The sequence below is a fragment of the Homarus americanus genome, unplaced genomic scaffold, assembly GCF_018991925.1.
Source record: "Homarus americanus isolate GMGI-L3 unplaced genomic scaffold, GMGI_Hamer_2.0 scaffold24694, whole genome shotgun sequence".
Classification (NCBI taxonomy): Eukaryota; Metazoa; Arthropoda; class Malacostraca; order Decapoda; family Nephropidae; genus Homarus; species Homarus americanus.
Genome location: NW_024732780.1, coordinates 1,887,324 through 1,913,671, shown reverse-complemented (window position 1 = coordinate 1,913,671; position 26,348 = coordinate 1,887,324). Strand labels below are relative to the sequence as shown.

General features: G+C 36.3%; 1 protein-coding gene across 16 annotated transcripts in view; it reads right to left on the bottom strand.

Moving 5' to 3' along the window:
* The window catches only part of LOC121868978 (bromodomain adjacent to zinc finger domain protein 2B-like), a 390,896-nt gene that overhangs the window by 52,434 nt on the left and 312,114 nt on the right, over nucleotides 1-26,348 (bottom strand). For all 16 annotated transcript variants that reach the window (XM_042370010.1, XM_042370019.1, XM_042370013.1 and 13 more), the window contains one exon: nucleotides 18,692-18,837. In XM_042370010.1, coding sequence (XP_042225944.1) covers nucleotides 18,692-18,837 — 146 coding nt within the window. The remainder of the gene's footprint in view (nucleotides 1-18,691; nucleotides 18,838-26,348) is intronic.

Below are 26,348 nucleotides of genomic sequence, written 5' to 3'. Positions count from 1 at the left end.
AAATTTTACCTGGCAATACTTGGTAAAGGAAGGCTGTATGTATAGGTGAATGAGATTGGTGGATTCTTTTTCAGCTGTATCACTGTCAGGATAATTATTAAACAAACCAAAGGTAGAATTGTTATTTAAGGTCATGAGAAGTTTCCAAATGTTCGTATGTTTGTTTAAATAATGAAGAAAACTTAATGTGAAAATCTTGTGGCAGCTGTGGTTGTAGTTGAGTTGCCAAGTCATTAATAAAATTTTCTTCATTATTTAAGCAAATATAAAAAATAATTGGAAACTTCTGATGACCTTAAATGAAAATGAATAGTTTCTTATTAAAAAAATTCTACCTTTGGTTTCTTTAATAATTAACCTGACAGTGATAGAGCCAAAAAAGAATCCACCAATCACAATCACCTTTACATACAGCCTTCCTTTACCAAGAATTGCCAGGTAAAATTTTGAGCACGAGACCCAGGGTGGGGTCGGTGCATCTTTGGCTGACTGTACTACCCAAAGGTAATAAATAATGTTGTTTGGAATGTATGGAATGTATCTCCATATCAAATACTATACAGTGTCTTGTAATGACTGTGTTGTAAGCTGATATGCTGAAAACTCTCTCTCTCCAGGAATGTATCCCGAGTGAATAGCTTCTGATTTAACTTTTCCATTTAATTTTAAGTCAAATTACATATTTTATATTATCTATCACTGATCATACAAGTATATAATACTGAATCAATAAATAAACCTGGCGGATGCTGCAATGCCCATCCAACTCCCACCCCCCGCAACCCCCAGCCTGTTTGCATATGCAGTGTCTTAGCTCTCGTACTTAGTAGAGACAAGTGAACGTGGGCCCTTCATGCCCAGTGAAAGTTTAAACGCTCGTGCTTGGCTAGCGCGCAACCGCCGTCCGGCTGACAGTATACAGCTAACGAGGGTGCGCCAAGTCCGTAGACTTGCATCGTTTTCCAGAGTAAATAAAATGGTTAATTAATGCCTTCCTAAAGAAACCATCGACATGGGACTTGGTTTGTTCCACTCTACGAATTTTTTGGGATTTTTCCACCAAGTTTGATGAAAAACGATTGTGCCATTTCGGCTGCCCAGAACAGACACACATTAACAGCACTACTAAACCAGTGTACAATATTATAAATTTTTAATTTTTAATTTCTATTATAAAATTATTTGAAAATTAATTTCTAATCATTCTTCAATGACATTACTCAATAATTTTATCACTAATGTACAGTCATGTTCAAGATTCTTTGAATACTGCTGGAGACAGCTGGCAACTCAAGGCCGTTTGCTTACTATAGTACGTAGTATAATATAATACGAAACAACAAAGCCCAACCAGTTAATTAAGCAACGGGGAACTAAGTAACCAATCTCCGATCACTTTTACATTTATTCATAATTTTTACTACGTACTATGGTAAGCAAACATCCTTGACTTGCCAGCTGTCTCCAGCAGTATTCAAAGAATCTTGAACAAGACTGTGCATTATATAAATCCAGGGAGAACACAAGCATCCAATATGCATGCCACATGGGTAGTAAACAACATGGTGTTGTCTGACATACAGGCATCCATGAAGCAATAATAGTTTGCATACAGTTTTACCACAAATTGCACTAATTTTATTGAATAAAAAATCTTACAAAATCTTTCAGATTTATGTTTCCATCAACACAATTAACAAAAGTATCCATCTCCCAAAAAACATTAGTTTTAAGGAGCTAAGCATCTCAATTGATGAGGTGGCAGTGCCACATAATCTCACGCCTGCACTGGTGATCCACTCTCACATGATAGCAGCATGACCCAAGATGCCACTAAAATGATACCCAGATAGACGACTTCTTCCCATTTGAACAATTCTCATAAAAAATGATTCCTACATGGAAGATTAAAGCTAAAAATCACCCCTACATCACAATTTCTATTAGAAATACTGTGTTTATTATAGGAATATATTGTGAATTATACCTGTATAAGGATGAATGAATTATAGGAATAACAAAATACAACATCAATTATATAGGAATGTTTTATTATAAATATTACCGACTGTTTCCTTTCAAATTCATGACCTAGCTAAATGACTTCACAATTTCTACCTTTTTTAGCCTTGACGCCATTATGAGCTCACCTGACATCAAGTGACTTGATCACAGGTCACGTGAATACTAACCCTTAAAGCCCGAGTGATATTTCTCTACGTCCACCATAGCGACCCTGGGTGACTTTCCTGTCCTAAATTTTCACGGCATAGTTTGAATGTCCAGGCAGGATGAAGTACTTTGTATGGCATATTTATTTACTTGGCAACTCAACTTGGCAAAAACAAATAGGAATACCTGTAATAAGGGTTCATGTTGAGTGGGGGAGGAGGAGTGAGGGATTCATCAGTTCTGAGCTTCTTCCGTTTGCAGTGAAACGATTGAAAAATGTCATCCAGCAGCCAAATGGCAATATATTATTTTTAATTATTTATTAATAATGTATTAATTTAATCCTCATATATTACTGGTATTTATTGTATTATTTTATCTTATTCCTCATAGGAGTTGGTAAGTGGTGGGAATTCAGTTTCAGAGTTAGTAACATTGTTCATATTGTTAGCTGTTGCGGTAGTGGTCATAGCCAAGACACATTGGTGTGAATCTGTTTTCTTGCTACAAATTATGTCTAAGATTATACCTAGCATTTCTTAAAAGTTAGGGTCTTAATTGTAAAAGAGAAATATGAAAAACTCAGGCTTCTTTACCAATAAATCAGGGGTCGAACTATGTACGAGATCGTTTTATACACAAGTATTATAAGGTACAGTAAACTTAAAGTGATCAATTCCACTCCTCACCACCCAGTTTACCTCATTATCAGTTTAGTGGTGCAGTAATATCCTGCAGTTTATTATCTTAGAATACTGTATTAGCAATATTATAACAAAGCATTTCTAAAACATAACAGTTAGTGAACAGGGTAATGCAGTTATGAGTTTTTCCTGGGGGTTATTTTATCACCAAAATTGATTTACGCCTTTTAAAATTAACATTAATTACTATAAATTATTTCTGGTTCACATTTGGACCTGTATTGACCTTGGAAGCTTGAATTTCAAATGTCATATTTTCACCTGTCAATACAGGTATAGATTTAAAAAATAAAAAAGTAAATAACCGGTATATACTGTACAGTACAGTATAAATAAATAAATAAATAAATAAATAAATAAATCATAAGCACTAAACTTTACTCAACAGAAGCTGTATATCTTTAAGGAGATTTAGGTGGATTAGGAAATAACTGCAGCAAGCTCCCTAATTTACAGCATGACACATGAGCTGCCTTTCCATGTGTCATACAAAATAAGGTAAGGCTAGAAAAAAATCTTTAAGCTTCTGACCTCCATACCTAAGAATTTCTGAGTATGTTTCTACATGGTAAATAAGCATACACAATACAATACCCTGTACTGCAGTACAATACAGTATAATATATTGTATTTCTGTACGGTCAGTATAGTATTTCCACACTATTCACACTACAGTGAATGTGGGTCTCAATGGCATGACTGCCCATTAGGGGCAGTGTGGATACAGAACATTGTACAGTATACTAAACCTTCACTACATAAGGAAGTAACATAACCAGTACTGCACTTCCCGAAGTTATAAACTTAGAAACCCATTTACAGCTGGGTGAACTGGGATTAAACTTCGACCCATGGAACACAGAGGTGAGTGCTGTATCCAATTGACTGCTGCACTCAAAGTACAGTAGACCCTCGTTATTTCATGGTTTGCTACTTGTATTTACTTATTTCGCAGCACCCTAAATTACTCCCATTTGTCTATATTTTGCAGTGAAACGCCTTAATTTTGTGGTGTAAACCCAGAAAAATTAAATTTTTCAAGTGGACCATCGTGTCTCACTGGATGGCATCACAGGCCACTCACAAAGAATAGGTTAGGATACCAAAACTGTGTGACAAGCTGTTAACTAACCCAGTGAACCATCACCAAACCAACAACTAATGTACACCCATTATAAAGGAATTGGAACAAGGTAAAAAATTAAGAAAAGACATACAGCTTATAAAAATGGGTATGCGGCCAGAATATTGTATGTCTAGTCAGTTCCAAGATACAAGAAAGAAAAAATAAGTGTAGTTTCAGAAAATTTCAAGGAGAGAATATGAATTTCTGCCTCATCAAAAGGAACAGGAACAATGATGATTTAAATTCCACAAAACTTGTGAAGCTTTCCTTTGATGTGAAATGGAAAGAAATAAAAACTGCTCCCAATAATAATCCCATACAGTACAGGATTATTTCATATTTAATGGATGTTACCGCCACACACACACACAGAGAGCGAGAGCGAGAGAGAGAGAGAGAGAGAGAGAGAGAGAGAGAGAGAGAGAGAGTGTGTGTGTGTGTGTGTGTTGATGACGTGTTTAAATATGAACCAGATGGCCCTAGCCTCGGGCTGCGATTGCTCATACAGTAGTCTACCGTAATCGATTTTCGAATAGTTTTCTGTTTAAAAACTGTTGTATTACAATAATATTCTATCCTAATTCACTTGTGCTGCAACAGTTTTTTAACTGAAAACCATTCGAAAAGCGATTACGGTAACATCTTTTGAATGAAAGAAAGCGAAAGTGATTGTTTTCGTCACGATTTTATCCCAGTTTCCACTGTAATACGTACGTCATTTCAGCAAAAATATTACATTTCCGTGAATGTATTATATCAATCATAGTATGAATAGAATACCATTGTAATACAGCAAAACCTCGATTAACCGACCACATATGGGGGGAAGGGGCCGACGGATAATCCAAAAGGTCGGTTAATAGTACATAAAGTCTGAAGAAATAAAACATACATTTTCAAAGTACCTTTCCCTAACCTACCTCATTTAAGTCCCTCTATTCATTTTTGTTCATTTGCCATTCATATTTCAATAGAATTTGCTTTAAAACATTAACCAGCACAAAAACCATGAATAAAAAATGGAAAAGTCAAAGAACTTCTGTCATCACAAAAATTGTGACCAAGTCCCAGGTTGCTGATCTGAATTTCTGCCTCATTTACACAACACACAATTGCAGGGTCTCATTTATTTCCCTTACTATTGACAACACAACATACAGTGGGGTATGCTATAACGAACGGATCCTACTACGAATATTCCTATAACGAACGGTTTTACCTATAAAATTGAGAATGCTATAACGAACGAAACTCCTACAACGAACATTCAAAAAAAAAAAAAAAAAAAAAAAAAATTTTTTTTTTTTACTAATTTATTGTTTTTTATTACAAGTATTAATGATACTTTTATTTAGGTTTATGCATATGTACACTTTTTGCTAATTTTTACAATTTTATATTATATTTTTCTGTGCGTTAAGTGGTTGTATTTGGGGCCTGGAACGGATTAATCCTATTACTTAACGAATGCTATATAACGAGAATAAGGTTCTAGAACCAATTAGATTCATTATAGCATACCCCTACATTGTTTTCACTCTTGATTTTTTTTCATTTTTACATTTCATTATGGTTCTTTATTACTGTTGATTCCAGACCCCTGACCTCACGACGCAAGTTAGGGACCCGAATCCAGGTCGTAAGTCCGACATGGTCGTAAGTCCGACATAGATAAAAAAAATAAAAATAAAAAAATAAAAAAATAAAAAAAATTTAATAAAAAATCTACAATGAAATACAGTACAGTAAAAGTAATGAATAATGATGAATGGATACAGTACAGTGAAAGTAATAAATAATAAGGAATGGATACAGTGTGAATGAGCACTTAACCTTTAATGTAGTCAGCTGAATGCACATGGGGCCCCCATAATTTTCTAATTACCGTATATCACGGCCTATAAGACGAAATTTGAACATTAAAAAAATCTGCCCAAAGTTAGGGGGTCGTCTAAACCACCAAGTTTAAAATTCTTACCTCTTAAATATTGTGGTTTAGTGTGTCAAGAGTGGTGATGAAAACATCGTAAGCCACTCACAAGGTCTTACCACTAATTATTTTATACTGAAACTTACGTTTGGCAAGCTGGATTCAAATTAAGATTACCGGTATATTAAAATAATAAAAATGTATTATAAACCTGTCTAACATACCGTAAAAGAGATTTATACCCCTGTAATAAACACAGCTATCATCACACACCCCTCCCCACGCCCCCCCCCCATTTGCCAGTGAGGAGACAAGAAAGGAAAAGTGACCGCGAGATTGGGCTATTTTTAGCCGTGGAGGTGGTCAGTAATGCATACCGGTATCGGTATATTTACTCATAATAATATTTATCTCCTATAAATAATTGATTTAAATTTTATTTTTTTACAAAGAATATTCAGTAAATGAGTGCATTAATTCTTGAAACTATCGACGGTTAATTACAGACGCTCAAGTGACGTCACTAGTGTTTACACTACACCAGCTGGTAATATTTGATGCCATTACTTGAAGTGAATTGGCTTTATTTTAAGTAACTAACTATAAATAAATACAAAAATTAAAAAAAAAGATCAAAACTGAGAAATAATATACTGTATGTATGTTGTGTTGTCAAAGTAAGAGGAACAATTGAAACTGCAATTCGGTAAATCTATTTCAAGTAAATGGAAAATAAGCAAACATGTTATTTACCAAGACGCTTCCCTCTGGCTCAGGGTGAGATGGAGGGGAGATAACAAGGCTATTTATAGCTCGTCTGAAGTGGCTAGTACCCTAATATATATATATATATATATATATATATATATATATATATATATATATATATATATATATATATATATATATATATATATATATATATATATATATATATAGAACTCAACCGTTCAGAAAGGTCGTTAACTCGAAAGTTCGTTAACCAAACCATTTCAATGGGTTTTGGTAATTGGTTCCAGCTCACGAAAATTTCCAATTCAACAAAAATGGTGAAAGTTCACTACTTTGGGGTGTTAGAAGGCTCCTGGATGATGATGATGATGATGGGATTAGAATGGGGTGGAGGAGAAGGAAGAAGAGGGTATTGGGGTGAGAGAAGTCACCCATGGTGCCATTCACCCATAAAATTTTAGCTCTCTGGTTTAATTCAAGATTATTTTAAATCACGCTAATTACATTATATATTTGTCAATATATAAAATATATTTCAAAATGACCAATAATTTGCTTGGAAACACAGAAAAAGCGTTTAGTTGAAGAGAGTCTCACAAGATGTTACCTCAGTGAAACAGAAGAGACTGCGCTGTTTGCTGTGTTAAGAGGCTGGATGCCCATTAAACTAGTACTTTATCAATTTTGTTCAATAATTGTTAAAATGACTAAAAATTGAATATTAAACTTTAAAATTATTGAATAGTATAAACTTCTTGATATTTACAAAAATAGTAAGAATTTAAGCCCAGAACCGATTAATGTATTGGTGGACTGATACTAAAGCTGGTTGCCCGCAGTAAAACATGTTGAGGTGTTCGTAAGTTCGTTGTAATTTTTCGTTAACCAATTGAAGATCCTTATGGAAGGCAGTTAGTATCGAAATATAACTGAGGTTAAATTAGGGTCACTGTATATATATATATATATATATATATATATATATATATATATATATATATATATATATATATATATATATATATATATATATATATATATATATATTTGTGTAATAAATGTATGTAGTAAGTACATACTGGTAACCTTTTTCACTCAAATCCTAATGAAACACCACAATTAGAATACGGTGGTTGCTGTTGAACCACATGTTGTATAAATAGTCGGAACACAGCCACACCACCGAGATGAGGGAACACTCCCACCACCGATCGTCTCGTGTGAAGCAAGCGTATAAATGAAAGAAAATACTTGCAGTGTGTTTAATATGTTACAGTATATTATAAATAAATAAATAAATAAACAAATAAACAAATAAATCAGTAAATCCATTTCAAGTAAATGGAAAAATTTTACTCGATACCGACATTAGTTCCAGTTATCGGTAAATAGCAGACGCTTCAGTGACGTCACTAGTGTTTACACTACACCAGCGGGTATAATTTGATGACATTACTTGAAGTGAATTGGCCTTATTTTAAAAAATCAAGGATGGTTGGTAAAGGACTACTGAGTCAGTGGGTAAGTGTCACATTTGGGGTACTGGTCTTATACAGCAAATAGAGCTCAAAAGCTACTTTTTAAATGGAAATTTGGGGGGGGGCGTCTTATGCACCCCGCCGCCTTATAGGCCGTGATATACGGTATACATGGAGACTACATTAACTGGAAACGTTTCGGTATAGAAAATGCGTGTGTCATTTAAAAAAAAAATATATATATATATATATATTTTTTTTTATCTATATCTGAGGCGGTCGTAAGTCCCGACGGTCGTAAGTCCACGTAGTCGTAAGTCGGGGTCTAGGTGTATTACTATCATTATTATCATTATCAATATTATTACATTATCGTCCCCAGGCCCCGATGTGGGTTAGTGACCTGTGCCCGGGTGGGCTAATCCTCGTAAAAAAAATAAAACAATAAATAAAAAAATTAAGGGTTCGGGATTGACGGTTAATCCGAAAGTCGGTTAATCGAGGGTCGGTTAATCGAGGTTTTACTGTATAACAGTATTTTAACCGAAAACTATTAAAAAAACGAGTAACATCTCTTGAACATCGGAAGGTTAGGTAAAGTCTTTTGTTTTCGTCATGTATTTTATCCTATTTTACATTGAAATACATCACGTTTCAGCAAAACTGCTATTTATTTCTGAGAATAAATTCATTCAGGCGCAGTTTACGTAAAATATACATGTGATGTAACAGTTTTTTAACTGTAAACGATTCGAAAAACACGTACCCTCTAGCCCTGTTCAAGGAGAAGACTGGGAGGAGCTGTTGAAGACGATGACAAGGAAAAGGATTTTGATGGATTTTAATGAAAATATTCAGAAATATGGTATCGCAGTACAGTGGTCCCTCGGTTAACGAGCACAATCCGTTCCAGCAGGTTGCTCTTTAACCGAAAAACTAGTTAACCGAAACCATTGTTTCAATGGGTTTTTGGGTAATTGGTTCCAGCTCACCGAAAATTGCCTAAATTCAACAAAAAAGGTAGAAAAGTACACTTACTTTGAGGTGTGTATGTAGAAGGCTCCTGGATGATGATGATGATGATGATGATGATGATGATGATGATGATGATGATGATGATGGGAATTAGAATGGGGGTGGAGGAGAAGGGAGAAGAGAAGGCATTGGGGTGGAAGAGAAGTCTCCCCATGGCGCCATTTCACCCATAAAATTTTAGTTCTCTTGGTTTAATTCAAGATTATTTTCCTTAAATCAACACTGCACTGCATTATATATTGTCAATATGTAAATTAAATTTCAAAATGACCAATAATTTGCATGCAAACACAGAAAAAAGCGTTTAGTTGAAGAGAGTCTCAAGCAAGAGGTTCCCTCCACTGAAAAGAGAGAGAGACTGGCGCCTGTTTGGTGTGTTGCCAGGCTGGATGGCGCGCATGAAACTAGTGTCTTTACCTTCAATTAAGTTCAATAATTGTTAAAATGACTAAAAAATTTAATATTAAACTTTTAAAATCATTGAATAGTGTAAACTTCTTGGTATTTACTAAAATAGTAAGGAATTTAAGCCCTAAAACAGATTACTGTATTGGCGGACTAATACTACAGCTGGACAGCCAAATGCAAGCGAAAACATGTTGAGGTCGGCTCGTAAAAAACTCGTTAATCGAGGGATTGCTCGTTAACCGAAGTTAAGAATCTTATGGAAGGTAAATCGTTAACCGAAATCTCGTTAACCGAGGCGCTTGTTAACCGAGGGATCACTGTATTTATTCAGGTGAATTAGGATAGAATATTATTGAAATACAACAGTTTTTTAACTGAAAACCATTCGAAAAGCGATTACGGTAAAATCTTTTGAACAACGAAAGAAAGCAAAAGGCATTGTTTTCGTCATGAGTTTATCCCACTTTCCACTGTAATACGTATGTCATTTCAGCAAAAATATTACATCTCCATATTTATTTCTGAGAATATAGTCATTCAGTCAGTTAAGGTAAAATATACTTGTGATGTAATATTTTAATGAAAATACCTGGTATTTAGAAATACGGTATCGTAGTTTTCTTTTGTTTCAAATTTAATTAACAAAGATTGATGTTTCAAATGTAATGAACAAAAATTTATGTATCTATAAATAAACTTTAAAAAATGAATACTTTATATTTTATATCGTCCTGTGCTACCATACCATGCATTTGGCTACTTTGGACTTGCTTTGATGACGCAAGAGATCTGCCCTGGCAACTGTACCGACACTCACAGCTGGTGGTGCATCGTTTCCATTGTTTACTGGTAGTTACTGGTAAATATTTTTCAACCTAATGAAACTATTACCCGTTAAGAGGTCGACCCCCAATTTTTTGCCCAAAAATTTGGTCTTAAAAACTCGAACTACACACAGGTATATACGGTAAATAAGGACATGGGGGGGCCAGGGGTGTTTTTAGGGGGGGGGCAGCAAAAATATGCGGATTCTTAACATTCACGGGAATCTCTGTTACCTAACCCCCGCGTATGCTAAGGGCCAACTGTATATGAAAATTGCATACTGTCGTGCTAAAGTGGTCGAGGGTGAAGTTGTCCAGCCAGACACCCACCCTAATTCCCACATAATTGACTTCCCACTCTTAATTTTCTCATTTTACAGTTTATTTTATTTCTAAGACACGTTAGAGCACTGAAACATTACCATAACTTTTATGGTTTCTTATGTAAAAATGGTGTACACAGCCTTCTCACTACTATCAAGCGCATGTGTTATCGTGATCTTTAGACTCGATATTCTCCCACACACAATATACCCCTGCTCTCTTATTTTTTTTCTTATCTTATCGTATTATTACTGTTCAATATTTAGTACAGTATTTTCTTTATTCGTAAGGCACACTATCACACTGAAATGACCTTTCTGCAAATTTCGTGGTTACATAACATATAACAATGGCATTAGCGCTCAGTCGTGTGAGAGGCGACTGGCACGCATTGTTGTAGTAGAAACTTAATTCTTGTAGGGCACTTTTATTTCTTGTTATGGTTATTCTTACATTATAAATATGCTTTTAGCACTATTTATGCATCATATTTGGGTACAAACAAAAGAAATATAAAACAGTGGATGATGCAGACAACGTATATGTGAAATAATTGACATATAATGACAATTTCTTCCAGTATTTGTGAGCAACGTATATGTGAAATGACATATATCAGTGCAACGTATAGCAAGGATCCTCTGTACTTAAAATCAAGCAGTGAGCAGTAGCATATGTACCAGTAAACAACTCAGTCACCCACCACTCTACTACGGCCTGCCCAGTCAACTCAGTCACCCACCACTCTACTACGGCCTGCCCAGTCAACTCAGTCACCCACCACTCTACTACGCCCTGCCCAGTCAACTCAGTCACCCACCACTCTACTACGCCCTGCCCAGTCAACTCAGTCACCCACCACTCTACTGCGCCCTGCCCAGTCAACTCAGTCACCCACCACTCTACTCGCCCTGCCCAGTCAGCTCAGTCACCCACCACTCTGCCCTGCCCAGTCAACTCAGTCACCCACCACTCCTCGCCCTGCAGTCAGCTCAGTCACCCACCCTCTACTGCCCTGCCCAGTCAACTCAGTCACCCACCACTCTACTACGCCCTGCCCAGTCAACTCAGTCACCCACCACTCTACTACGCCCTGCCCAGTCAACTCAGTCACCCACCACTCTACTACGCCCTGCCCAGTCAACTCAGCACCCAAATAGCCCAATTTTTCCCTTTCTATGGAATACAAAATGCAACTATTATTTTTCTTTAATGTTTTGTATGCTACATAAATAGCTCTGAGGTGAAGTATTGAAAAGTAAATAATATGTCACATTTCTTATTTAAGTCATATATCATTGTGGCTACTAAACCCCTGACTAGACTGGTCATGGAGTTTACTTCTTCCTTAATACTTAACTAATTTTTATCATCTCTTTGAACTACTGCATTCAGTACCAACACTTCTGCATCAGTTTTGAGAAATTTTAAGAACAATACAACTTGTTAGACTCCACAATGCTTTCTGAGTGCCAAAAGAGTCATGTAGGCAGTATGAGTGCATGGGTGATACTTGCCAACACCCAGATAACTTGTAAAGACATGTGGTGTCTTCCCACACAGTTGGGGACACTGCAACAATAGTGACTAACTCAGGCTAGGTCGGTTGTTGAGATTTGGAGGGTATCTTGAACGTAAAAAATACTTCGAAAACTGATTACCCATATAGTAATCTCTCCATTAGCTGGAATCTTCAATCCTTGGAACTCTCCAATAGCCGGAATTTTTTTTTTATCATTCCGAGAAATTCCAAGAAAAATCTCTCCATTCCGGGCATGGGAACGAATGTCCGAGGATTTCATCATGAGTATGCCAGGTGAGTGGGCAGGTAGGCTCAGAGTGCTCATGATCTATGATTGGCCACGACTGTCATGTGACTGCATGGGATGCCTATGATTGGCTGACGTATTTCACAGCCTATCTCCTAAAACTCTTGCATCATGACTCTTAGTTCATTGTCTGCTGCCATTGTACAAGCTTGTTCACTCATTGCTGTTTTCACTGAGGATCTGTGTTGTGTTGTACTAAAGTGTATTTTAGTGTAACAGATTATAATCAGCCAAAAATACCATTAAAACAGTTTTATGATGTAAAAAGTGATTACAGTTAAGTATATTGTATACTGTACATTCAATAAAGTGTGAAAGTACCATATGTACAGTACTGTACAACGCAGAGTGGACAGTGTATAGCGAACTGCCCTGCACCAATTATTCTGGCTAACGGGGATATCACTTGTATTTCCGAAAAATTCATTTTCAGAATCCTGTACTGCTTGGGATCTGAGGTTTCTGACATACACATCTCTTATTAAGTGGTTACCAATATTTAGTCACATAAACATATTGGTTGTGCATGACATGAATTGGAAGTTGATGAAACTGTATCTTACTCCTTTACCACTCTTAAATATGAGATCTTTAGTAAGCTGTTACCTGAGCATGAAGTAGGGAGAAATAAATTACTTATCATGGACACCCTTTCTTCACAAATGACACTGACTGCAATTTCTCAGTAATTTGTTTTTGAAAAATAAAATATAAAATAGAAATATAGTATGTGAGAGGTCATTAATCACAAAGATATCATAACTCCATTTTGTGGGAAGGAACCATAAGGGCTCTGGGGATCAGTTGGAGTGGGGTCTAGTTAGAGAGTGGCTGAGTAGGACTTGAGAATTGAGGCCCATCAAAATTATGGACTATTCAGAACAGGTATTACTATTTAGATTTGGCCTATTTATGATGGAATCCAGACATTCTTTTACTCGCTTGGTCAGGTGCATGCAGGCCATCATTCCTTGAAAGTGAAATGTGGTGCGACATAATGATGATAATTGAAAAATGGACTTCCTTGCTTCTTCCTTCTTTGTGTTTCTTGTTGATGGCACTCAAGGTATACTTACAGTTACTCATCCAGGTATTGTATTCAATGTGAACCATAGAAAAACCTGTGTGAGACTTATGACTACAAAATGGGAAGGGGGGGGGGGGGTGCTGCTGCCCCTACCCACACCCAAACACCGCCCCTGTGTATGTACAGAATTTACATATACAGTACATGATTTTGCACTTACACATACCCCTTAGGGGTATTACTTTGTGTATAAACAAGGGTCTACTTTACTAATATATTCCATCCGTTCACTACAAAACACACAATATAAACCTAGAGAACTATAAACCATCCACATTCATTATATCATGCATGTGTGTCCAAGGAAAGGCACTGTTAATTAGTTCTACTTGTTACTCAAATGAGAAGGAAAGTGGTTCGTAACACCAAAGTAAGCAAAATCAACAGGCAGACAAAACTGGCAAATGTTTTCAGTTTTGGTGCTGGGTCTGCCACAATATATTAAGTCATGATGTACAATGGAGAGTGCTTTAAGAATTTTGCATGATCCTTATGGTTTTAGTGCAAGAAAAGGCCTATAGTGTATAGCTTACACACAAAATTTTCATTTACAAATGTTAGAAGACTACAGTATCTCATTTACAAGAAAACCAATAGAACTGGCAATATCTGATACAAATTATTGCATTTCATGACTTTCTACCCGAGTTAAACTTTTTATTCGAAATGATTTGCTTTTTAATTTGGGTATACAACTTTCAATATTAATAGAAAATGTTTATATTCATTAAGAGATGTTATTAATGTATAATACTACATTTACTTCATGACTAGTAATGTACATACAAACTAGCTATAACACAACAAAAAGCGCTGTGGTTGCTACGAGGCAAAATAATACTAAAAACATTCCGTCAATATGCTGCAAATGAACATCAAAGCACGTTGAAGAAGTCGTGACAGGATTCTTTTATATAAATGTTTTGGGGTCACCACATGATGTCAATAAATAATCTTTCTAATGTACTGCATTATACCATCAAGGATTGCCCAATCATATAGGACCTCTGCTCCATCTTATTCATCTAAAAACACAAAAACCTGTGGAACTGACCACAGAGTGTGTACTGTAGCGTATTCACCAAGAAGCAAACTGATTAGTTAATCCAGCATGAGAAAGTGGATAAGACTTGAAACTTAATGAGAAAAAATGGTAAATAACATTAGAATTCTACTACCTAATGCAGTTTAATGTGTCAAGTGAACTGAATCACATTCAGTTCAAGAGGTAAAGCTAATCTATCTGAAACAGATTACTGTACTCATACTTTCCTTCATTATTAAACAGGCTTCACTTTTGAAATCCTCCATTAAAACAATCATGTACTGTATAACTAATATGAATACAGTATAGTACATTTAACAAAAACAGTTTTGAAGTCAAATACTACCATATTTTATATAAAAGACTACAGTACTTATTTATTAAATAATAAAAAAATCCAATGTTGCTTTACATTCTAATGATCTTGTTTGTAGATTAAAACCAGTTACGGACATTCCACTACTTATCATTAACAACCAAATTTACTTAGGAGAAATACTTGGTAAATTCTCAAAGACTGCTGTTTGCCAGATTTCAAGTAAGTTTTACTGGCAAATACAAAAATGAGCTAATCTTTTAAAGTCGCATCCTACAGCTTAGGACAGATGCAAATGTGGCTCAAGAAAGATTATCAATTTCTCTGCTAGAGGGCACCTGTTACATCACTAGGCCAGCATGAGAGGACTGTAGTGTTGACTTTGTGAGTCACACTTATGCAGATAAAACTGACTTCAAGTTTAAATCAGATGTGTAAAGTATCTGTATATGACTGGAAAAAGCTTTGTGACTTTTCTTTACTCATCAAACTCCAAAGTCAGAGATAATAAGTTACAATCCTATAATTCTATCCTTCAATCTACTTGTTGGGTGGAGGACATTGGAGAGATCAGCATGGCTAAGTCATGACTTCATCCTTTTTCAACCATTAGCTGAGAGTTAAACATGAACCTTTATGACTGGTACAGGATTTCAATTGTGACTCTGAAGACTTAAGCCAGCAGTTATATAAGATGGGATGAGCATGTACAGTATCTCAAGGTTTGCCTTATAACACCTGAGGGCTACACATAAATTGACAAATAGTTAAGTCAAAGTCCTACTAGCACTGTTTTTTATTTTGAAAATCTCCAAATTTCCAAGAAAGGTGAATGGAAAGGTAACATTGAAACCAAGAAACTTCTTTAAGGCTTCTTACCTCTCTGTCAACACAAGCCCAGAGGACTACTGTTATGACCCATGCTATATATACTGTAGATGTATGGGTGTCTCTCATAAATCTTAACTCTGTGTCTCCTTTCTTTGTTCACAATAAAGTAATGATAAATAACCCACGTATGCCATTGCTTCTTTTAACCTTCAAGGTTTAAAGTTACAGTATGCCTTTTGCTGAGTTGCTCTGTACATGGGCCCCAAAAATTTGATAATTCTCGCATGAAGTTTTGGAACATCTTCTAGAGGTCATCCACAATTTGTGGAAACCAAATTATCATTGTGTGTTATCAAGCCATCATAATGCAGCTCATTCAAACATGAGGTTTATTTAATCTCTGCCATTCAACACTACATGCATTGTTATGTTGGTTTGATGACTTCATCAGCACCATCTACCTCAGTAAATTACAATCTCTTGCTAGTTGTTCAAATTGCTACCAGAATTAGATTTCACTGCATTTAGTGAACACTGATAAATTATGGTTTCACAAAGATTACACTTAAAATCACGTATTGGCTGAATTTATAATTTTTTGCAGTCCAAAAAACATGACTGGTATTTCTGCAAAAGGGAAGATATTCACTGAATATAATGAAAGAGGGACAAAGTGTATGCAGCCCCACAAATGAAGTTTGATGCAACTTACTGTATGGCAGAGTTGGGGCAAGATATTGCTGACAACAATAGCGAAAAAAAAAAATCTTCACACAGAGTTCCTGAGCTGCACTTTAAAAGTTTTAATTACATAAGTGACAGATTGATTGGGCATAATCACTTATAGAAGTACTTGTATTACTGCATAAGAAAGTGACTGATATGTCTGCTATAAACATCTCATTTCTTGGGCAACAATACACTGATCAACCATTTTGTGCCGAGTCAAACTTACTCTAACTCTACATTATCCATCAATGACTTCTATTACCCAATGTTTCGTCTTGTATTGCTTAACAAAAGTACTTCATCCTTTACCTACTCTAATTTTAAGCCTTGTGTATATGTATTAAGGCAGCAAATTTCACTTTTCACAATTCTTATATCTTATTGACAACAAGTGGTGACAATTCACTTAATATTAGACCAAACCAAACTTGGAATACTAAATGGTCTCACACTTGAAGATAAGGCTTTGCCTTTGTAAATCCTAGTGTAGAAATATTCAACTGTTTGATAAAATATTTTTCTTCCTTTATTAGACTGAAGAACTTCTGAATATTGATATAATTTACAATTGATAAGTAAGAGAAAATGTTAAAGTTGCATTTGGCTCCATCTTACATATGAAATGACAGCTTTTATCAGCCACCAAAGAAATTTATACACAATATCTAGACAAAGGCTCTAATAATAGTTTAGGACTACCATGCCCCGAGGACTTCAACTTCACTTAAGATATGCACTGATGCAAATGGAGGAGAGATGCAAGAACTATAAAATTATTCCACAAAGCCACAAACATGGACTGAGAGTGGGATCTGCCTTTGTTACTTTACTCACGGGTGCCACCAGAGCCAGTCTGTTTTTGTGTGTCCGCTACATGAAAAGTATTCCAATGCTCAGACACTAAGGACTATCCACATTACAAGTACAGTATGTGAAATTATCGCATTTGTGAAGATGGCAGGGCAGGATGGTGCTGAGTCCTTAACTTTTAAACGTCTGGGATTTTTCTCAACACAAAATAATAATAAAGCAGATATATCCACATATCCAAAGGAAACTACAGAACTGCTAAAGCCTTATTGCACAGTCAGTTTACTAACAGCCACAAGAAACCCTCTTTTACTGTATAGTATATGTACACTGAGTACCAAAAATTTAATGCCAAAATAAACTGGTAAGAGAATAATAGTTTTCAATAAAAATAAATGAAAATGAAAAATAATTAGAAAAGGAAAAATATCCTGGTCTCCCCCCCCCCCCTCCCAGGTAGGTGTACACAAGAGACAGTTACTCAGAATATGTACACAATTCACTAGGATCACTGGATGTAGGCAAAAAGGACACCTTGATGCTCTATACTTAAACCCCCATTTAAGTTCCATTATTGGTCAGACTAGTAAGGGTGGTTTGCTAAGTGAGTGTTTTACCAATAACAATACAGGCACTCCAATTATTCAATAGTAATTACAGGAAAATTGATGGGGCCAGATATGAAGGTGAGCGCTTATGGATAAATGGTAATGGTATACAAGGCAGGTATGAAGAATTTGGTTTTACAGTCCCTTGGATATGCAGACTTCTACTGTACTAATATCTGGCCTTTTCCTCAATAATTACCCATTCTATTCAATTCTGACTGCTGTGAATCAATTTATTCAAGTTACTCAGGAATCACAATATAAACTGTCATATTTTCTGCATCAATATACCATGTGGTACGTTACCATGCACCTTGGTACTGAAACAATTCAACCATAGGCTTATTTGCTTCAATAGTACCATATCCTGTCCTGGCTTCTTCAGTTTAGGTTCTGAAGACTGTCAATGCAACAATGTTCATCTTCAAAGGCAAAAACACACACACACAAAAATGAAACATATTGACATATAGCAAAACTCCTTGAAAATATATTGTTACATATTCATATAATATGCAGAAAATAATGTCTCATACTATATTCCCTACAATACTGTACTGTACAATATCTGCAACAACAACTGCTATGGAGTGTATTATTATGAAACCCTCCTTTACCTTAATTAGTTTGCATTCTGTGTTCTAGATAAATCAGTATATTCACTTAATGCACCATTTCCAAATATTACACAGAAATTACTTACTTTTGAAAGAGCATTCTTTACAATAGTAAAGTTCTTCTCTATGAAGCGCTTCAGCTCTCGTTCTCGTACACCTCTCTCGTTTAATGCATTGATCATTTCACGCAGCTGCTCAAAGTCTCCCAGGTGCCACCACCCCATTTTGTACTCTAAGGAGAGAAAATAAAGGATTGATGGATGAAAGACAGAATAAGCAAGTGACTTTTGAGATCAATACCATTATATTGCCCCTCTGCCAGTACCTGCCTTTGCCAGGGGGCTTGAAAATGTTTAGCATTATGATACATTATCCAGTTAATAATGTTTTGCTGCAATTACCCTTCTGACCATTTCAGACCAGTGTAAAAACTCTGATCCTATTTGATGCAAATATTAGCTCAAAATCCATTGAAAGTTCAGGATAGGGGTCAAATGATTCAACCCTCAGCAGACTCGCTCCTCCAAACTCCCTTTGACTCTTCAGGCTTCTACGCCCTTAACTCATGAGACATAAAGGCTGTAAACGCTTCTGCGCTTCACCTTACACAAGGATGTAGGGAAGTGCCCAATAAATAATAATAAAAAAATAATAATAAAAAAACTCCCATTGATCATATAAAGGAAGTTCATCTTTCTAGTCCTCAGTCCCTGCAGATTTTAATTTTCATTTAAAGTAGGTGAGAAGAGAAACTATGCCATTCATTTCTTGTCATAAAATGGGACTTCACATTTTAAGCTTTCGCCTATGACTTGTGGGTCATCAGTCATTACGAATGGCCAGTGAGATTTTAAACTAGCTAGAAAAGTAATGTACAATGTATTTTTAAGCAAATTTTAAGCTTCGCACCTAAATTAGGCAGTAAACACCACTTTGATTGTCGAGTATTCATTACTGACCCTTTCAGTCCTATGGTTGTAATCTGTACCCCTCAGACCACAGATCTACAGACATACTATATAAGATACATTTTGATTTTTCCTGCCCCCATTTCAAATATTGTGGAGCGGCCATGAACCATATGTTACTAGCAGTAATAATTCACCCCCAGAAATTTCACAGCAGCTGTTACCCTATAAAAACTAGAGTGAAAAAATATATTTATAGGAACATGCATCAAGCAGCCATAAGAGGGAGACCAGCAAGTCTGGTAGATGCGAACGTAAATGTATAAGAACAGCAACACAAAAAGAAATAGAAACTAGTTTGATGGAAAGTAGTGACATACAGTAACTTCCAATGACGAATAGATGCCAAAAATAAATTATAAAGAGCTTGCATGAATCCAAAAAATTAAGCTGCATTGACACAACATTCTGCAGCACATGAACTAACTAGATTTAATGAATGTGCTGAACAAGGAACAAAATGAGCAAGAGAATTTATGTTAATATTCTTTGCTAAACTCCTGAATACTTTCCAGCCATGTTGCTAGCCTTGTCATAACTTTGTACTCGACAGTTAGAAATGGGATTTTCAAGGTCATTCAGTGTATTTAGCACAACATTTGTTAGATACTCAGCATCATGCCCCTCAATCTCAATGAATTTTAGAAACCTTTCAACAGGAATACCATCTGCACTCACAAAGCACAATATGAAAACTAACTGATCTGAGAGGGTAATGTCTGGTGTTGAATCTACACTTTTGCTGTATTATTTGGCAGCCTTCACTTCAGACACAATAGCACTCGTAACCTGCTTTGCCATCAAATGGATAAATTCATTGCAAACTGTTGATGAAAGATATGAAGGGATACCACATCCTGCATTCCCAAATCTGTTCAAATGATCCACCAGGAAAGCATCATACTGTGCAAGTAGTTCGATTATTCCAAGAAAGTTCCCATTATTCCTTGAGCCTATCTGTTCATTTTGACCTCGGAATGGTAGTCCCCTCTCTGCTAAAAACTTTACAACAGAAACCACTCTTTTTAATGTATTCTTCCAGTAGTTTTTCTTTTTGTAACTGCATAAACAATGTCTTATCTACTCACTCAGTTTCATGGCCAATAGAATAACATGCAGACATAGACTCTCTGTGCATTACAGGCAGTCCCCGAGTTACGACTGTCCGACTTTTTCATCACCCACACTTATGAATGGAATCCCAATACATTAACTGCAAAAATTTCATTAAAATCCCATTTGTTACATTATTTTCATCATTATATATTGCTTAACATCACTTTATTTTCAGTATTTACATTATTTGGTATATATGGGTATATTATTGTTGTTTTGCATGGGCTTTAACCTAACCTAAACTATGGGTCCAAGAACGTATCCCTGTTGTAAGTCGGGGAATGCCTGTATGCTGTTTTCATGCTCTAAGAGACGATGAACATTTTTCCAGTCATTAAATCCTGTAGTTAAAGCAGACTGATTCGAAGAAAAAGTTTACAATCATAGCAAAAAACCATGCCACTTGACTCGGAGAAAATCATCTATCTTCTCCTAACTTTTTCTCCATTAGCAAGCTTTTGAAAAAAAAATTGCCTTATTTAAGTACCTGGTTCTTCCATCATCATAAGTTTTACCTGAGGTTTTCAGGTTTAATGCATCCAAGCCCTGTTCAAGCTTTTTGTGAGAAAAGTAACCACGTAATTCATGTGTAATGTCAGTCCACAATGTGGGATCCTCAGAAAATGTCACTGTTTGTCCTTCAAAAGACTCACTGAAACACTATCACTTACTAGTTTATAATACCCAAAGAGAGTAAAGTATAGCATTACAGGTATAAACAAAGATAAAAGAAAATGAAAACATAGTTATATACAGGTGTACTAATGATACTGATTATTATCAATTTCGGATTAAGTCATTACCAATTTGAGGTTCAGTACCAAATCATGCTTCCTCATTACCAAACATATTTTTCATTAACAAATTTGCCCCGATTTGGTAATGAATGATGCCTAATGGCAGCGCTGCTCGATTCTGTCTTCTTCGACTCCAGTTTAGGGAAAACTTAGCTAGACCTCATAAGGGGGGCAGAATTTTCACTGTACGGCTTCAAAACATGCAATGCATCTGCTGATAAAGTATACTAGTTAGTTTGTAACCATTATAATAATCCTCATATAAAACTTAGGATGTCCATAAATGATGAACCTTGATTAAAGCATGCTAGCATACTGTTTTAGGGTAATCATTTATGGACACCCTGTATTTCACAAAGGGTCTCTTGGGGCGCGGGGACCTAAGCCACAGCCTACCTGGCCTATGCCTTAATCTGGCCCTGCTCATGACACCAGAGAAAAGTACAAACTGTGCTGTGTAAGTCCTAATAAAACATAATTATTTTAACACAACATACAACTACAGTAAGATCTTGTATTTTGCAAGTAATATAGACAGGAAAAATTGCGCCAAATGAAAATATATAAACTAATGGGAAAAATAACACTATAGACTGACCACTCAACATCAACCTCTGATTTTCCCATTTATAACCTCCAAGTGATACAAATTCAGCCTTTATTGACCTGACTGCTTTCCATAAACTAGTTTTTAGGCCTTCCTCAACTAACTTAATCACATGCTGCTTATCCTGCATCAAGTACTTGGCAAACTTAACTCCCTTATGATAGTCCCGCTTCTCCTTTTCCTTATTTGGCCACTTAGGTGCGTCTGTCCCACCCCCACCAGCACCAGTAGGACCCCCAGTAGAGGTAGAGGCCATTATCTTGACTCGACAGGTGGTATCACCACCCAAAAAAGCACACAATAGCAGCCGGGGCGGTCGCTAGGATGGCACGGGCTACAACGCGATAGTTGCATTATTGTAAACCTCTTTTACGTTCACCACCAGCAATTTGATTACCAGAACGCTTATTGGAAACATTCTTCTTGCCTTGTCTTTCCATATTCATCGCCAGCACAACAAAATTGGAGAAAACAACGAAAGTCACGGAACAAACGACAAAAACAGCGCGATTCAACTGATCACGTGATGTAAACAGAGAGCGCTGGTGTAAACTGTTATTAGTTCTCACTACGAAAAATTCTTTTTACTTATTCTTTTCATACAGTATTTATTGGTAACAGTTAAATTTGCAAAAAAAAAAATGAAACTTACAGAGTAACTCTCAAAAAACACTTCACAAACAAAGGATATTAATCAATTGAACATGTGATGACAAACGTGAACTGTAAACATTGCATAACCCCGCGACACCCTTAAAACGTTGAGAATGGAATTGTGTTATAGCCAACATTCGCATGCAAAAGTTCGAGTTTTACAAACAGCGTTCCCTTATTCAACAATCGCGTTACAACCAATTCGCGTTGACAAAACAAGCGTTGTAGCAGAAATGACTGTAACTGGTATGAGGGCTGTGACACTCATTCAACACTGTGACCAGTATTCAGCTGGCTGGATCTCGCGAAATTCACGATATTTTACGCCAAATATAAGACTTGGTTACATTAGGCAGTGCTCGTGAAATTAAGAAACGCGAAATGAAATCACACGAAATATGAGATCTTACTGTAGTTCATGTAAAGTTATGCTAATACAGATACTCATAATATTTATGTAAAGTACAGTGACCCCTCCGTTAACGAACTCAATCCGTTCCAGAAGGTCGTTCGTTAACCGAAAAGTTCGTTAACCGAAACCACTGTTTCAATGGGTTTTTGGGTAATTGGTTCCAGCTCACTGAAAATTTCCTAAATTCAACAAAAATGGTAGAAAAGTTCACTTACTTTGAGGTGTGTATGTAGAAGGCTCCTGGATGATGATGATGATGATGGGATTTAGAATGGGGGTGGAGGAGAAGGAAGAAGAGAAGGCATTGGGGTGGAAGAGAAGTCACCCCATGGCACCATTTCACCCATAAAATTTTAGCTCTCTTGGTGTAATTCAAGATTATTTTCTTTAAATCAACACTGCACTGCATTATATATTGTCAATATGTAAAATATATTTCAAAATGACCAATAATTTGCTTGGAAACACAGAAAAAAAGCGTTTAGTTGAAGAGAGTCTCAAGCAAGATGTTACCTCCAGTGAAAACAGAGAGAGACTAACTCCTGTTTGCTGTGTTAAGAGGCTGGATGACGCGCATTAAACTAGTCACTTTACCTTCAATTATGTTCAATAATTGTTAAAATGACTAAAAAATAGAATATTAAACTTTTAAAATTATTGAATAGTATAAACTTCTTGATATTTACTAAAATAGTAAGGAATTTAAGCCCTAAAACCGATTAATGTATTGGTGGACTGATACTAAAGCTGGTTGCCCGGTCAGTGCAAGCGAAAACATGTTGAGGTCGGTTCGTAAGAACTTCGTTAACCGAATTGAAGATCCTTATGGAAGGCAGTTCGTTAATCGAAATTACGTTAACCGAGGTGTTCGTTAAACGAGGGGTCACTGTATACAGGGGGGTCCCCCAAATTCACTGATTTTTATTTCGCGGTCCTCAATTATTCATGGATGACACCCTGGATGTACCCAAGAATGTCTGTGGGCAGTTTTAAAGTTGCCGGCATTTTCGCAGCTGGGGCAGGGAGCCATTCGTTCTAGAGACAGTAATTTCCTTTATCTGTATTATAAATATGAGTGTGTGTGTGTGTGTGTGTGTGTGTGTAGACACACACACACACTCACACATATATACAATACAATACATATATACAATCAGAAACAAATTTATTAAAAATGTGAGTCAACCCTCAAGTCCGTGCTTAATTACTAAAGCATGGACTTGAGGGTAGACTGTCACATTTTTAATAATTTTTGTTTCTGATTATTTGTGAGAGTATTTTCCCATTATTATTTATTCGTGTGTGTGTGTGTGTGTGTGTGTGTGTGTGTGTGTGTGTGTGTGTGTGTCTACACACCCACATAAAATACAGGTAAAAGAAATACTGTAATTGTCCTAAGGGAATATATATTTTTTTGTACACAAGTATAAAAATGTCCCCACCTGCAAATTTTGGGGCCCCTGTATTCAGGTATGTTATCATGTGTTGCTAGGTTGGTTGTGTCATGATAAATTTTCATATGGTATTGTGCTGTGCCAGCACTAATGGTTACCAAGTTGATATTGATTTAAATCGAATCTTTTCTTAAAATTTGGTAGATATTGTTTGACTGCAATGAGTATCAATAGAAATGGAGTGGAATTAACATAAAAAAAAGGAAGACTGAGATTTATATTGGTACAGATAGCAGGTATGTACACAAAAAGTATGACCAAAATAAACTAATTAGAATCTTAATAAGCCCACACAAAGGACAACTGCCTGTTCCAACCTGCTTACTGCTTGGATCATGTGGGTACATTTTGAACATAGTCTGAATAATTCAAACAACTGGCTGAAAACTTTTCATAATTTTTGGATATTTCACCCACATGAAAAAAATTATGAATTAGTCGGTACTTTGAGTTAGTGAAGGCCAAATAAGTGAGGTTCTAGTGTACTTTGTGATGGACTACAGTCAGTACACATAAAAGTGCACCCTGACAATGAGACAAATACTCACACAAGGGCTGTCTAATACACTGGAAAATTTATGAAATAACCCATAGCATCTATTGTGTGGATTTGACAATGCACACTACTGACAGATTGAGACAGGAGATACACATATCCCCTTATGGTCTGGAGTTTGTGAGCCAGTTGGGTGTTTATAACAAGCCCAACAGTGGTTATACTACTGGTGCAGGCTCACAAAGATTATGTGCTTATGTGATGAGTTGTGATGTTGCACTGCTAATTCCTTCTATAGTGCAAGTTGCACTTTATATGACAATGTCACAAGTTAGGTTTAGAGCAACTACCCCTCTCCTTGAGGACAACCAAAGAAAGTGGGAGAGATCCAGCTTGTTCCTGTTATAAAACAGGTTCTCAGAATCATACCCTCATTTCTGGTGTTATACTACAGTTCAGAGCCACTTGTGAATTATAAGCTAGCAATTAAAACTAATGAAATGTCTCATGAAACAGGGACTCCAGAAGATCCCCACCAAAGAAGCCTTGTGATATGAGACCCAGAAAAGTCACATAGAGTGCCAGTTAACACAGATTAAATTAACTACGTATGAGACTCTGATGCCCCACACTGGACACACTCACACCTGCCACTAAAAACTGATCTTCTGTAACTAGGAGACCAGTGTGTCATGATCGTGATAACGGCTAACCTGAAAACCTTAAGGATTCATATTACGCTCAAACGTCCACAAAACCTTCTGAGTCCCCCAGTGGAAACGTCCCCCGTTTTCTCTGTTTCCCCGCCTTTGTTTAGAGGGAACTTTGAATATAATCCATGGATTTAGTAGCAGACGCTGTATGCTGGGACCTGTTGCCATCCAACCCTTTGTAATCAATTTAATTTTGCTTTTGATAGCTGAGTCAGAGCATTGTTAGTGAAGATAATAGTAGGGAATGAAACTGAGTTCATAGTCTCAGTTTCAACGTCAGAGTGTACAGTAAATTAATTCATCGGAATAGAAGTAGGTGGGCTCCCTGGTCTGTTTTGAGTGAGGGCCCCGCGGGCATTTCTACCGTTAGTGAGTGCCCGTCCCTTCACCCATACAGGTATGCCATTCCACTCTGTGTTGTAATTCGCCCTTCTTTAAGTGATTTGACCCAATTAATAGTTGATTGTGCAAGTGTTACAGTAACGTAGTTGATATGCTCTGAGTGAAGTCATAGTTACGTCTTTAA